The sequence below is a fragment of the Loxodonta africana genome, chromosome 8 (genome assembly GCF_030014295.1).
Source record: "Loxodonta africana isolate mLoxAfr1 chromosome 8, mLoxAfr1.hap2, whole genome shotgun sequence".
In the NCBI taxonomy this organism is placed as follows: Eukaryota; Metazoa; Chordata; class Mammalia; order Proboscidea; family Elephantidae; genus Loxodonta; species Loxodonta africana.
The window spans coordinates 77,281,224-77,297,728 of NC_087349.1; the positions used below are offsets into that span (position 1 = coordinate 77,281,224).

The window sequence follows — 16,505 nt, forward strand, 5'->3', positions numbered from 1 at the left end:
CTCAAGGTAAAGGAGGCAGTTGTTCATGAAGGCAATTAGCCACATATTCCATATCCTCCTCTTCCTGACTCTCCTTCTTTCTCTGTTGATCCATACAAATAGAGATAAGTTGTGCATTGGATGGCCACTTGCAAGCTTTTAAGACCCCAGAGAACAGAAGCACTAAACACGTTATTAGGCCAATTAACTGGGATATTAAGCTAAACTATTATTTGGTTTTAAGATGACCTCAGGGGATATTTTTGGTTTAAGGTTTAAAGATTATCTCAGGACAGTTGTTTCTGGGGTTCATCCACTCTCCGTGGCTCCAGAAAGCCTAGAGTCCATGAAAATCTGAAATTCTGTCCTACATTTTTCCCCTTTTGATCAGAATTTTCCTATAGAGTCTTTGATCAAAATGTTCAGTGATGTAGCCAGGCACCATCAAACCTGGTCTCATGGCAGAGGAGGCAGTTAGCCACACATTCCATATCCTTCCTTCTCCCATTCCTGACTCTCCTTTTTCCTTTCTTGCTCCAGGTGAGTACCAAAAACCCATTGCCATTGAGTTGACTGCCACTCATAGCAACCCTATAGGACAAAGTAGAACTGCCTCACAGGGTTTCCAAGGAGCAGCTCAGCTGGTGGATTAAAACCACCTTTTGGTTAACAGCTGGTTAGAGGTGGAGCTCTTAACCACTGCACCACCAGGGCTCCAACAATTATTGTGCCTTGGATGGCTGCTTGCTAGCTTTTAAGATCCCAGGCACAGCACAATGAACTAGGAGATAGAACCACTGAGTATGTTATTAGGCCAAAACTGGGTTGTCCCATGAAGCCATGATCCTAAACCTCCAAACCGAGGAACCAAATCCCAGGAAGTGTTTGGTTGTACGTAAGTGGCCTCAGCAGCTACTCTTTTTTGTTGTTGTTATTATAAATATGTCTATCACACAATTCTGATACCAGCTGTCCCTCCCACGGTACTCCACTTCTCTGCTGGGTTCAATAATTCATTGCAACGGCCATACAGAATTCACAGACAATGCTCACAATTATGAGGTTTATTGGAGAAGGAACAGATTATAATTGAGCATGAGGAATGACTCAGAATACAGCTCTTTGGTCAGGACAGCTTCTTGGCTGTGCCTATAGGCAGGCTTCTCTCTGGCCGTTGGACTCTCAGGCCTCTTGGCTGGCCTGGGCTCTGCCCTGCTTGGGCAAGTGTTACAAAGCTCTTTAGCTCCATCGATAAGTGCCCAGAGACACCCACTCTGCCAGTAAACCTCAGCTGGAAGGCACTTAGCTCTCTAACTCTGTGGCTTGGCAAGCCTTGCTCTGCTGACAAGTACCTGGAGGCACCCCACTCCATCAGCCCATCAGCAAGCCTCCTGCCCAAAGGCGCTCAGCTTTCTCACTCCATAGGCTAGGAAACTCATCACGCCATCTTCTGCCAACCTGCTGGTCCCTCTGCTACCACTTCTCTGCTCCACTTGTCACTGCTTCTCGCCATTATGTGCTGCCTCTGGTGTTAAGCTCTCAGTTTCCTGGGTCTAGGAGGTTCTCAGGACAGGTCCAAAGGACAGACTCTGCTCCCAGGTCTTTCTTGGTGATGGTGAGGGCCTTCCCACACTCTGGGATTGGCTGTCTTTTTTAAGCCTAGTGGGATGGCAAAACTGACCAATTCCCTCATTAAGGTTCCATATTACCTTATTTGCATGGCCCACCCCCACAGGGGTTCCATGTACCTTATATGCATTCTTAGCAGGCTGTCCAGCCCCCTTGGTGGGCCACAAATGCCATATTTGTATAGTCTCAACTAAGCATTGTGTGGGAGTCACAAAGCCTGTGGTTAGAAGGACCATATTAAGTAATTTACTGTACCGCATATCCCATCACAACTTCATACCCTCTCTTTGGGAGCTAAGCTAAATGATATACCAATTACAGCCACCCTTGTGAGGCCCCTGGCCTCCAAATTCTGACCTGATCTGTGTGAGAATAGGTTCAGGGCTTGGCTCTCTTGAGAAGTTCACATGGGTTTATATTTTGGGGAATCCCTATTAGCACCTCTCTGAGCTCTTATTTGGAAATTCCCTCAATGAGGCCTCTTGTGGCTTTTTTTTTTTTTTGGTTATAGGGGCCTGTATTAGTTTTCTCTTGTTTTGTAACATATTGTCACAAACTTAGTGGCTTAAAACAACACCCATTTATTTTCTCATGGTTTCCATGGGTCAGGAGTCCGGGTACAGGTTAGTTGGGTTCTCTGCTCAGGGTCTCACCAGGCTGAAATCAAGGCATTGGCTAGGACTCCAGTCTCATTTGAAATAGAAGATCTCCTTCCACACTCACTGGTTGTTGGTAGAATTCACTTCCTTGTGGTTGTAGGACCGAAGTCCCTGTTTTCTAATTGGGTGCCTACTGGGGTGTCTCTCTCAGCTCCTAGAGGCTGCTCTCAGGTCCTAATACAGGGCACTCTTAAATCCTGGCAGTATCAAAGACAGTATGAGACTCTGTCTCTCCATTCTGCTGAGATGGAGTCTTAGAGAGTACAGTGTAATCAGGGGAGGGATGATCCCATCATATTCACAAGACGTGCTTCCCACTCAAGCAAGGGATTACTGTATTTTTACACAAATACTTTGCGTGTTTTATGTTTTTTTTTTTTTGCCAATCGCACAACTCCCTCGCACGTTATTTTCCTAGGCGTGTTGTGCACATTATATGTGTGTGGGGGAGGCGCATTATTTGTGAAAAAAATGCGGTATACAGGATTTGTACTGGAGGTGGGGGTTGTGGAGAGGATCTTGGGGGCCATCTTAGAGTTCTGCTCACCACAGGGTCCTAGGTCCTGGTGAAAGAACCAAAGCCTCAAATCAGAAATAGTACTCCCAGACACTAAATTGTTTTTTTGTAGATTCTATATGTTCTTCGTAAATGTATATTGAAATAGAAGTTATTTTTCTTTAATTGAAACAGAGCTGTGTTAAAAGCGGTCACCAGTGCTCACCATGTGCTCCGATAATAGAAGAATATGCTGGAGAGGTTTTGAGATTTGTTGGCGGCATTGGTCTCTTCTTTAGTTTTACAGAGGTATGTGAAAATAACTCAATATTTGCTTGCCTGTTTATATGGCGACAGGGGGCATGGCGTTTCACTTTATCATGGCATTCAACTTTTGGAATGCATCAGTGGATATTTTCATTGAGAACTAACATTGTAGCAGGACTGGGAATCACAAGACCTGGGTTCTACTCCTAAATCTAGTATTACCTTTGTGACAGAGGATTAAATGCTTTATCTGTTCCCTCTTATGTAAAATATAATGAATAAATAAAATGAGGAGATTAGACTAGGATTATCTTTAGGATCTCTTCTAGCTCTATGGTAAATTATAGTTTAGTTTATGCTAAATTGGAGCCCTGTGGTACAGTGGTTAAGTGCTTGGCTGCTAACTGAAAGTTTGGTGGTTCAAAACCACCAGCTGCTCCGTGGGAGAAAGACGTGGCAGTCTGCTTCCATAAAGATTAGAGCCTTGGAGACACTCTGGGGCAGCTCTCTTCTGTCTTGTAGGGTTGCTATGAGCCGGAATCGACTCGACGGCAGTGGGGTTAGTTTTTTTTCTTTTTGGTTTTTATGCTAAATTAAATTTTTTAATTTAATTTTGGAATAAGTGGGACATTCACGTTGTTTAATATATATGTGTGAATACATATATATTAGTATATAGTACACATACACATATAAAAAGTATGCTTTGAACAATTGCTTTCAATTCTGTCTCCCACTCTCCTGTTCCCAGACGTCCAAAGCCTATAGGTAACCAGCGTTAATTTCTTATGTATATAGTATATATTTATATACTTACTAATTAATATAGTTTTACATTAATAAGTGTATAATATTTATATGTCTGTAAGGAAAAACACATTTGATAATTTTAAGAAATGATGAATTCCTTCATCAGTGTTTTTACCAAACTAAAATGTATGTGTCATATTTATTCTAACTACTTTTCTCTTTTCCTGATCCCTTCCTACTCTGACATTTTTTCATTTCACCGTTTCTTAGAAAAGAGCTGTCTGACTTGTGGGTTGTGACTGACTTTTATTTCAATAGAATTCTTGAAAAGAATGCTATGCTTTCTTTTTCTCCTTAAAAAAATCCCCAAAACTTAGGGTTAAAATATAAAAATATAGATGGAAAGAGAGAAACTGGAAAGGGAGCTCCTGTATACCCACCAGCCAGATTCAACAGTTCATGGCATTTTGCCACATGATTTCTTTTTTACATTTGGAACTTATTTTGAGAATTTAGTTGTTCTTTTGAGCAACCCCATTTTCTTCCTTTCAGACCACATTGCCTTCACTTTCTGCCTACCTTGTAAGTTGCCTTTCTTTAAAATATAAATTCATTAAACTTGGATTTCTAAAGTGTTCTTTTATAGAGCTCTCTATGCTTTAAGTATCAAAAATCCCCTTTGAAACCTAGCTGGATATTTTAATAATAATTTACACAACCTGATATTTCCGGATAGTAAATATTTAGTAGTCAAATATTTATTCTCTCACTTTTAAATTTTTTATTTTATTCAGTATTTCACAGAATCACAAATTACCAGAGTTTGCAGGGACATGGTTAACTACCAATGGTTCCTTATGTCAGATAAAATAGGAAAGATTTGCTTTAAACTAGTTATAGTAATCTTAAAATAAACTGAAATCATCAGAGAAACATTCATTTATAATCTGAAAAAAATGTTATGATAATTTGTCCTTTGAAGAAAATTCAAAATTTAGAAAATTATGAAGATAAAAAGTTGAAAGTATTTGTTTATGTTCTAAGAAAAAGTCATGATTTCTATTTTGGCATATTTCCTTCTGTCTTTTCCTTACTTAAGTTAATATAGATTTATTATTTCATACTACACACACATTTCTATGTTATGGACTATACTCTTATGACCTGCTACATACCAGGCTTAGCTTCTAGAATCAGCAGAGAGTTGCTGATCAGGTCTAGTTAGAGTTACCCTTGAAAAAAATCCCTTAAATCAAGAGTATTTTTGAAATCTTAAAATCCAATAATTATCTAATTTTGACTGTTTTGCATTTGGTTTCTGAGGGAGGAGTTAGTGGCTAGGCAACAGAGAAAAGGAAAACACTTTTTCCTTTTTGTCACTGAATTTGAGAAATTCAGTACTGGTAAAAACGTGATGCTAGATTATGAGTATTTAATTTACCCAAGTGCTTTGCTTCCCTGTGATTCACATATTGGCATGTATTACAGGAATGATAATAAAAATATTTAACAACCTTAAAAATCCTAACTAGAAGCTTCCTGTGTGGCAGTTTCTGAGGGGAGAGTCAGGGACATGATGCTTGGGCAGGTGGTGTGGGTTGGGGGTGGGAGGAGGTGGCTCAGAGAAGTATGTGTTTAACAGCAGATGTATAAGTAATTTATTATTGTATCAATCATCGTGGCTGAACTAGTGAGTGAAAGGTCAGCTTGACACCAGCCAGTGACACATCAGATTGTCATATATGGGAGCATGGGAAAAAGTGGTTAAGAGCATGGACTCCAGGTTTTAACCCTGGCTCTGCTACTCATGAACTGTGTAACTATTAGTCACTTATTTAACCTCTCCATGCCTCAGTTTCCTCATCTGTAAAATGGGAATGCTGATAATATCTATCTTGTAGGATTGAATGAATTCGTACTTATAAAGTATATTGAACAGAGCCTGTCACGTAGTATAGTGTGTTAGATAAGCATTTGTTAAATAAATTCATTTTCTTTCCCTGCGGACAGGCTCCAGCAGAGAGTTTCTGTTCCTTCAAGTTAGGCTTATCTGTCCTTGGTTCAACTCACAAACCACAGTTTCATCAGCCTATATATGTTGTGGCTATAAACATTGTCCGTCATTATTGTGGTCAATTGAGAAATTTTGGGATTTGCTGTAATTCTCTAGAAGTAATTAAAGGGCTAATGGGTGACTAAGAAGTCAAATGAACAAAATTCAGATTAACACTTAGCACAGATCTAAAGTAGAAATATAATTTGAAATTCATTTTGCTCCATTAAAATTTTGTACCTTTTTTCTAAGAAGTTAGATTTATTTATTTATTTATTTAAAACAAAGCAACTTTGAAGTAGAAACAGAAAGAACACAATATCTTCAAACTTAGGCTATATCGGTTAACTTTTTTTTCATAAACCTGGTATGGAAAATGTTATAATAACAACTAGTCATTTTTCTAAGACTATAGGGTTATACCCTCTTCAAGAGGCATGGAACTATACCATTTTTTTAATTGTCTGTGTTGACAAATTAATTTCTTGTAAGATCTTTGCTGTCACATAATTTATAATGACCCCAGTTTGTTTCTGAATTTTCAAAACACATGATAGTTTAACTATTCAGACTATTCAGTATTTGTATTAGTTTCCTATTGCTACTATAGACTTAGTGACTTAAAGCAACACAAATTTATTGTTTACAGTTCTGGAAATCAGAAGCCTAAATAGTCTTGGAAGGCCTTGTCCCTTCCAGAAGCTCTAGGAGGAACCTGCATCCTTGCCTTTTCTAGCTTCTGGAGGCCACCTGCATTCTTCGCCTCAGACCTTTCCCCATCTTCAAGGCCAGCAGCATAGCATCTTCTCTCTTGGACTCTGCGTGCCTTACACCATCACTGACTTTCTGTATCTCTTACATTGACCCTCCTTCCTCCCTCTTAGGAGGACCTTTATGATTATATCATTGGGCCCACCTAGATAATCCAGGATGCTTTCCCCATCATAAGCTCCTTAATCGTGTCTGTAAAGTCCCTTTTTTCTATATAACATTTGTAGGTCCCAGGGATTAGGACAGTGAAATTTTGGGGGAGTCATAATTTAGCCTAACACATTATTCATATTTTTTTCCTTAGGGCCCCTCATTTGGTTTACTTAGTACATTTCAAAGAGAAAAACAAATCTTTCTCCCTGGAACAAATAATGCAAAGTGCTTCAGAGATTACAGAGTTATGCCATTATCTTACTGATAAATGAAATCTTACTGAATAAATAACACAATTGCTCCTTTCTCTTTATTCTTCATTTTTTTTTTTTTCCATTTCAGATCTTGGGCGTTTGGCTGACCTACAGATACAGGAACCAGAAAGATCCTCGTGCTAATCCTAGTGCATTCCTTTGATGGCAAAACAAGGAAAATCATTCATTTTCTGATCTTGTTCACCTTCTGTAACTTTTAAGTTAAGCTGATTTGCCCGTTTAATTGAGGAAACAATATCTGAAAAATTACATTATTGACAGTGGAATTAGATATTTTTACCCTTAGGTTTCACTAAATGTTTTTCTTTTTTCATTGTTGAAAAAAAATTGAAACTTGCGGTCTCCTCCGACCCTCAGTGGTACCTGTAACCTACTGTATTCACAGTGTCTGGCGCTGTCCACTGTGGCCTTTCTTAGCATTTGTACCTGCAGAAAAACTTTGTATGACACTATCGTGTTGGTCATATTGTGAATCTAAATACACATTTCACTGGAATAATTTTATGTAGCACTGTGCTGTGTAGATAGTTCCTACTGGAAAAAAGAGTTGAAGTTTATTAAAGCCAGGAAGTATGAGATTCTGTTATGTTAAATTCAATAAGGGAAATCCAAATTCCCAATGTTTTTTGTCTTTTTAAGGAAAGATGTGTTGTGGTGAAATCATTAATATGAAAGTGATACTTTAGTTCTAGTAGTCTTTTATGATTCCTCTAGTGTATTCTAGAAATAACTATGTCTTTAGTAAAGTGTTGGTTTAGTTTTGGGGCTTTTCCAGGTAAGTGCAATGGAGAAGTAGCCTCAAGAAGCATTCTAATATGTAGCATTTACCTTCAGCCTTCAAAATGGAACAAGCTTGCATAATTCAGAAAGTATATATAACCTTGATTGTTCTTTTATAGTAATTTGAAGTCCAAAAGACTGCTGTTTTAAACATGTTATTATTAATATGTTCGCCCATGTAGCAAAAAGATATTTGATTATCTTACGAATGGTTAAATACTTTTTTCATGAAATTTCTCAGTATTGTCACAGCAACTTGTCAAATCCAAGCATATTTGAATGTGATTGCTCATAATTTGAAATAGTATTGTATATTATGTTAAAAAATTAAAGAGTGGCAACGTTTATGTACAAATGTTTGACTTAAGGTGGTAATGAGAGTTAAGAAATGAATTAAGTGCAATGGATTTTTGTTTCTTTCTGTTTTGGGTTTGTGTTGACTGATGTAGAGCTGGATATTGTTATTTTAATGTATAATTGATCATGGAAATGAACTTCTAGCACCGAGGTCAATTGGTAGTCATCCACATATCCTTTCTTGAAATCATCCAATTTTTAATTTCATTACCATGCCAAGAAAGGTTCTTTGAACGAGAAATCACTTATATTTATGTGTGAAAAATATATAAGTTCTTCCCTGCCACCAAAAATTACTAGTTTATTGTCTTGCGTTGTATGCAGTACACGGTATTTATTGGCAATAGTCTTGATAGGTTTTAGACAAAGTAAGTGGTTGATCTATAGAATTTTGGAACATTTTGTGCATACATCATTTCTATGACTCTACAAAACCAGCTAAGTGTTATGCTTAATCTTCCAAGAAAATTGAATTGTGACAATTCCTGTGATGTCATATTGAGCTCTAGGGTACCCCTAAAAATGTTCCCACTTGTACTGTAAGATGAGATTAGAGGAATCACATGAAGGAAGTCAGATTTTTGAATTCTGTCTTTAAGACATTGTGTATTTTTCTTGTTTGTTATATATATTTTTTAATTGTGGTAAGTATATATAGCAGAACATTTGCCATTTCAACATATTTTACATGTACGGTTAGTTAAGTGACAATAATTGCATTTATCAGGCTGTGCTTTGTTATATTTTGATATTCTCACGAGAGTCTGAAATGTCTTTATACAACACTTTTCTTGGTGCAAGTGAGTAGTAAGAGTAATGGGTTTTATTCCAGAGGGAACCAGCCCATGGCCTTGGCTTATGCTCTGATTGGAATGGCCTTATTTATTTAGGTCAACCAAATTAAAAATCAGAGTCTGAGAAAGATGAATCTTTGGGGCAACTAAACTGTAGGATTACAAGAGTGTGTACTAGCTGATGATTGACCACCAAAGAAGTACATTTTTAAGTCCTAGGGACAGCCCTGTCAAATTTGTCTGGGTTTTCAATGCTCTCAAGGAGGTCTGAAGGGGATAGATTACTCAGGCCATATTGGGAGGTCTCCTGTGATCTTTGTTTGTGTCTGGGGGCAGAGACACAAAGGGCTTCTATTCCACAGTGTGTCATAACACCCTCTGGAAAGGCTCCAAACAGGCTTATCCGGAATCTTGAATGGACCTCCTGGTGAGCCTGCAGAGGCCATGCTGATCCCAGGGTTACATAGGGTCCTCCCTGCCTGTTTACACAGGGCACTTGCTATAGACACATGGCATCAGGGGAGGGAGAGTTTTAGATCAGGGCCTGTCCTCAAATTCCAACAGATGGCTGTAAGGCAATCCAAAACCCTAGTGCTTTCTCCTTCTAAACCTAGCATTTCTTTTAAAAAGGAACTTTGCTACTTAAAGAAAAAAAAATTGCTTTCTCTGTTTACATATTCCATTTAGAAGAATGTTTTAGGGCATTTGCTCAATCAGTGGATGCTATAGGTGACATTTTAGCTAAAGATTATAGTGTTGATACAAAGAAAAAAAAATGCTAGGCTCTAATTTCCAAAATTTGAGCTCACATGAATTAAATTCATCGTTGATACTCTGTTATATAAGCCACAATGCATTTGGTGTGAAAACTGGTCCTGCATGTTCAACCTAAGAAATATGCTGTTGAATAGAACCTGTCAGAGAAGTGAAGTGTGGCTTTCAGTTCTTAGTTTCCTTAACAATAAACCTTTCTCAATTCTCAGTATTTGTTTAACCCTATTTAAGTTTATTCATCTTTTTGAAAATACACTGAGTAAACACATGAACCTATTTCACTCTTTAGCTGGTACTAAAAAAAGAATTGCATTTTTATATAGTATTTCACAGGAGATAAGAGATACCAGGCATTGTAATTGTAAAATACAAACATTTCACATGTGAATTTTTTTCTTTTATTAGAGATGACAATAAACTTAACTGTCAGTGTTTCCAGGTTTCTGGATAAGTGAGGGAATCTGTGTAACATTGTTCTGTACTTGGTATACTTGGGGACTAGCAGTTGGTTTTTATACCAGTTTCTCTATACCAAATGCAGATACAATACACATTGCTGGTAAATGGTTTCTAAACAACTTTCAAGGAAACAACCAACACTGCCCTTCACCCAACACCTCAACTCCACCAATAATAAAAGAGAGAAGGGAAGAGAGGGAAGGGAAGGAGGGAGGGTGGGAGAGAGAACAGACAAAACAGACCTCTTCATGCTGAACTTCTTGAATGTCAGATGACAACTAGACAATTATAGCTGCTGAAATATCTCTTGAGACAGTGAGAAAGGGAAAAGTCAGACTCCCTTACCGTGTGGTGTTCCAGGCCTTTTCTCATCTACTGTCTTGAGGAAAACCAGCTTTGGAATTCATTTTCAAATGAGGGCTTGAGAGGGTCACCCATGAGTTAAAATATACATCAAAGAATGATCTTTGCAGTGGAGTCACTAAAGTGCAGGAGGTGCAGACTGCACTGGGTGACCCTCAGAGGAGGCGACCCTAAAATGACCATCTATAAAATTTTTGTGTAATTTCAGCAGAAATTTATTATTATTAATACAGATATCCCTGTGCTTAGTTAAAACAACAAAAAACATTTTTCTTAAGCCCAGCTTGCATGTATCAATATACTTACAAGGCTAAAGCTTTATTCTGATTTACTATTTGAACCTTCTAATACTCTCTGGTCAGAGCTGTCGTTTTTACTCCATTACAGTGATGCTTGGAATCACATGGTTTTGTCTGCTTGCGCTACAAGCATGCGCTCTTGTTTTTGTTGCTGCTAGTGTTTTTATAGTCGCTGACTGTGTCAGGTTTTCTGGTGTTTGACCTACAGTATTGTGGTAAGTAGTATTTGTGAACCTATATCAATAACTTTTGAGAATGAAGTAGTAATTAAAGGAAAAGCAGAAAAATCAAAAAAGGCTTACACTCAGTCACTAATGTAACTCAGTGTAGAAAGAGTTTACAAAATAATATTGTTAGTATTTATATGATCTAAGAAATATTAAGAAATATTACATTTAAGCAATTCGTAGCTATATTTATCACATATTATTCTATGATTAAAATTGATAGTAAACATTATTAAGGATTCTGTATGGTCTGGTATGGGAGGAGGTCCGTGGGGGAGGGGAGTGACACCGTGAGTTACTGAGCTTGGTGACACCAACCTTAGTGATGTCACTGGGGCTTTGACTTCACTTGGAGGGTGAAGCCAGTGTTTGCTTACTTTCAGGATCTTGCTTTTTTATAGGTAGTTAAGGTTACAACTTCAGTGACCTTTTAATAAGTTAGGCTGAATTTATTTGGACTTTGAAGTCTAGCTCCTTGGTTAGGTACTGAAGAAAGTTCTACTCTTGCCTTAGAGCTTTTTCTGTTCTTCCCCTGAACCTTGTTCTCATCAGTGATTGCTGAATATAAGGGGGACTTAGAAGCTATTGAAAATTACTGAATGCGTGAAAAAAAAAATGGAGACGGTCATAGATGATCATTTGAAGAAGATTACAGGTCTAAAGCAGTTAAAGAATGGTTTAATCAGGCGTGTTCATCATCTCAGTTAATATTCATAGATGATTTATGTTACCAATGTTTCTACTCAGCTGTTTGAAATAATTCACTCTAGTCTTATGGTTGGAGTTCCTGGGTGGCACAGATGGTTAAGTGCTTGATGACTAGCCAAAAGGTTGGTGGTTCGAACCTACCCAGAGGTGCCTGGGAACACTGGCCTGTCAATCTGTTTGCAAAAGGTCATGGCCTTGAAAACCCTATGGAGCATTTCTACTCTGCATACATGGGGTCATCATGAGTTGGAATTGACTCAATGGCAACTAATAAGGAATATTTTCACTTGAAATTTAAAACCAATCAATGAAAGATTGTGTGATGACAAGGGATTTTGTAAAATAGGCATTGCTAATATTCTTAAAACAACCATTTATATGTTTGCATATTTAGCTCTATTTCTAACCTGTGTATTTCCACATTCCTTGCAGTTGCAATCATAGCATGAATTTGTTTCCACTTAGATTTTTTTGTTTCTCCATAGTCACTACTACTATGTTGACAACCTGTTGCAGTTACATAACCATTATATCTGGAGACTGCCAGTTTTTTGTTTTCTTTTTTTTTTTTTTTATAATCGAAATGTTGCCATTGGAATCTTCACAGAACTCTATCTGTTGAATAAATTCTCAGAAATAGAGCAGACTGGGTCAGAGACAATCAATGTCTTCTTTGACTCTTGCTCTGTTTTGCTTTAATGCTTTTTTGAGGGGAAACCCATTTTCCTTGCAGCTTTGACATTTGCTTTCCGCAAAGATTTATTTATACGTGCTGTTGAAATAACCTTTTGTCACACAATACATTTTAAGGACTAGCACTCTTTTCCCATCAATCCTGTGAAAAAAAAAATAAACATTATTTTGCTGTAAGGCAGTCTCTGGGTTAGGAATGAGATTCATTCCTAAGTGTGTCTTTAAGTCAAATTTGTAAGTAAGTCAGAACAGGTGCATGAAATTCTTGAAAAGGCTCGAAGTCTTTTCCATGATTTAAGGGCTGCACATGCTGCAGGTGAAGGTGATTGTAATGAAGAGTTGGTTGTGAGTAGGGGTTCGTTCAGTCATTTCAAAGTGAGGGCAAATTTGTATAACATGAAAATCGGACATTTGTAACCCAGGCATTGCCTGCACTTGAATCACTTAGTTGTCATTTAAAATATTTGTGTATAGAAATGAAGCCTCATTTCTCCTCACATAAACCCTCCGAAAGCTTTCTTAGTGCAGTGTTTTACCTTTTTCAGCAGTTGTAGGTTATCTGCTTATGAGAAGGGAGCTGATTCCCTCTGGTGATACTTTTGCTGAGGATTTGCATGTCATCCAGTAAACAATATATGCTCAGCATCTACTAATGCATAGCTCTTTGACAGTCACTGTGAGAAATAGAAAAGTAAGATATATTGTTTGCCCTGGAAGAATAATGCCAATGGATCTATTCAGAAAATATCTATCCAGAGAAGTTAAACAAGACAAAGAAAAGAAGATCAATATGCAAAGCTTTATGTATAGACACCACAACCATTCAGGGGCCAAAGAATCCACCGCTCCCTGGAATCTCTATGGGGCAGTTCTACTCTCCTGTTGGGTCGCTTTGAGTTGGAATCGACTCAATGGCAACGGGTTTGGGTTTTTGGTTAAGTGAAAGTTTGCAGTTCAAGTTAGTTTCTCATACAAAAATTTATACACACATTGTTATGTGACTCTAGTTGTTCTCCTTATAATGTGACAGCATACTCCTTTCCACCCCAGATTTCCCTTGTCCTTTCAACCACCTCCTGTCCATTTCTTCCTGCTCATCTTGCCTCAGGACAGGAGCTGCCCATTTAGTCTCATGTATGTACTTGAGCTAAGGAGCACACTCCTCACGAGTATCATTTTGTGTCTTATAGTCCAGTCTAATCTTTGTCTGAAGAGTTGGCTTTGGGAATGGTTTTAGTTTTGGGCTGCCAGAGAGTCCAGAAGCCATGTCTTCCAGGGTCCCTCCAGTCTCAGATCATTAAGTCTGGTCTTTTTACTAGAATTTAAGTTCTTCACCCCACTTTTCTCCTGCTCTGTCAGGGACTCTGTTCCCTGACAGGGCAGTTATTGATGATAGCCGGGCACCATCTAGTTCTGATCTCAAGCTGTTGGAATCTCTGGTTTATATGGCCCTTTCTGTCTCTTGGGCTCATGTTTTTCTTGTGTCTTCGGTGTTCATTCTCCTTTGCTCCAGGTGGGTTGGGACCAACTGATGCATCTTAGGTGGCCACTTACTAGCTGTTAAGACCCCAGACACCACTCAACAGGTCTGTTTTTTGTTAGACAGAATATATAGTTAAAAGTAGCTAAAGCTACTCTCCTGCTTTATGTCGTACCCTCACTACTTTTCCAAATGTAAGTAGTAACCAGATTTCTATCCCATGAACATGGTATCACTGCCTTTCTCTCAGCCAGTCATATTTTGGCAAAGAAGTTGGGAAAATTGAGAACCTTGCTGTTTCCAATTCAAGCTAAATTTATTCCGTGTTGGTACTGTAGAACCTTGAGAGACCACAAATATTATAAGGCTAATTCTTGGGATTTCTTAAGGGTGTGTTTTTGGGTGCAGATGTACTTCCATGACCTTTCCATTGTTGGTCAGTCTACTGAAATAGGCTGCTAGCCAGAGGCATTCCCTGAAAGCATTAAGTGCTTTGTTGGGCAAAATCTGACTAAAATTGAATTACTAATTAAAGTGTGTATATTGGAGTTCCTGGCCAGGGTGGAGAAGGGTTATCTCCAATGAAAAAACCAAAACCCGTTGCTGTCGAGTTGGTCCTGACTCATAGCGACCCTATAGGACAGAGTAGAACTGCCCCGTAGAGTTTCCAAGGAGCATCTGGTCGGTTCGAACTGCTGACCTTTTGGTTAGCAGCCATAGCACTTAACCACTATGCCACCAGGGTTTCCAAAAATACAAGGGGGCACCCGGATTTGAACTGGGGACCTCTTGATCTGCAGGCAACTGCTCTACCACTGAGCTATACCCCCACATCTCCAAGTAGGTACTTGGTTTTCTTGGAATGCCTTTCTACTATACTCTTGCATACTAAAGCGTATGCCATTTGATATTTCTGTTGATTAAACTAATGTGTGTGTGTGTTTTTTTTTTTTTTTTAGCTTGTCTACTTTTGGTGACCCAATGAAAACCTACAGTGTAGTGAGATGTTAACTGTCTTTGACCTTCACTGAACAAGTTTTGTCTTATCCCTTCTTTGAGCATCTTGTATGTCCCCAGTAGTCCTGTTCGGTGAAAAAACGAAAAACCTCAGGGTAAACACCCCCAAAAGGCTTTATTTTTTTAAAAATTTGATTCATTATTGTAGTATATAATATTGTTTTCATACATGTATACTTGAAACCAAATGAAAAAACAACAACAACAACAACAAACTAACTGTCATAACATTAAACTATATAATCAGGATGTCAACCAGTGCTTCTGCATCTCCAAAGTCTTCTCAAATCTCCTCTGGTTTCCAAATCTTAAGGCCTAATATGGCGGAAAGAGCCTGCAGATTTTTATATTCTTTACAATTCAGTCTTCAGCAACTTGAGAGCTTTCTTCATGTTGTCCAGCACTAACAAGGCAAAATTTTAAGTCAGAATGCCACTAGTGATTATATTGATAGAGTTAGTCAATCCCCAAACTTGGGTACTCTACTCATTGTTTGGTGAGGTGCTTTTTTCCTCATGGATGAACAGTTGATAACTTTATTGTCAAATTTTTCCCTGAAATTATGCAAGACAGCTTTTGTTGCATTCAGGTCTCTTTACCATATTCATTCCTTTCCAAATCTTCTCCACCCCCTCAACTCTAGAATAGTCCCTTTATAAATTCCACTGGCAGAAAATAATTTTGGCTACCTCAGAAGTAAATTGTGAATCATATATGAAATATGTTAGGGGTTTGTATCTATTACAACTTACTTTGGAAGTAGGTGGAACATAAGTTATAAATAATAGCAAACCAAGTCCTTTACACATATGAATTCATGTAACCATCACAAAACTATTAGTATTTTACATTATAGATGATGAAACAAGCACAGAGAAGTTGAGTTGCTCTAGATAACACAGCTAACAAGTGGTGGAGCTACTGCTCCAGAGCCCAAATGCTACTAGATCATTATTCTGTCTGTAGCAAGTCAAGAAAATGATTATTAAAATAAGATGTCCATGTGATAGGAACGGAGCATCTGCTTATTCATTCCTTCTATAAATACTAGTTTATTCTACAAGGTACTGTGATAGTAGCTGTGCAAGATACCTGACTTTAAGGAGTCTAAAGTCTTAGATATTTGCTTTCATCTAGAAGAATGGCAAATACTTGAAATGTGCTATTCTCATCCTCCCAGTACCCCTTGTAGACATTGCTAATGGATCATGATAATCTTTTCTGCTGCTCAGATATAACCTCACAATCTTTCCCAACACAATGTTGTAGGTCTGTGGTGCCCAACAAAAATTACTGGGATTATGAAAATGAGTAGTGTCTGTGCTAGCGAGCACTTGAAATGTGGCTAGTATGACTGAGGAACTACATTTTTTAACTTTAATTTTAATTAATTTAAGCAGCCATACATAGCTAATGGCTACCATATTAGAAAGCACAGTTCTAGGCAGCCACTACCACTAACCAACTGACCTGAATTGCTTCCTAGGATGAAACCTAATTTTCTTCCTAGGAGGACTCATTA

At 38.1% G+C, this 16,505-nt stretch overlaps 1 protein-coding gene and 1 non-coding gene across 2 annotated transcripts in view; one reads left to right on the forward strand and one right to left on the reverse strand.

The window, feature by feature from the left end:
* TSPAN13 (tetraspanin 13) overlaps positions 1-8,167 on the forward strand; it is a 30,894-nt gene extending 22,727 nt beyond the window's left edge. The window contains exons 5-6 of the mRNA XM_003407094.4: positions 2,959-3,072; positions 7,100-8,167. Of these exons, the coding sequence (XP_003407142.1) occupies positions 2,959-3,072; positions 7,100-7,174 (189 nt within the window). The 3' untranslated portion in view covers positions 7,175-8,167. The remainder of the gene's footprint in view (positions 1-2,958; positions 3,073-7,099) is intronic.
* Positions 8,168-14,724: 6,557 nt separating this feature from the next.
* Positions 14,725-14,796, reverse strand: TRNAC-GCA (transfer RNA cysteine (anticodon GCA)). The gene has a single exon. It is a non-coding gene; the product is annotated as a tRNA-Cys (tRNA).
* Positions 14,797-16,505: the final 1,709 nt, after the last annotated feature.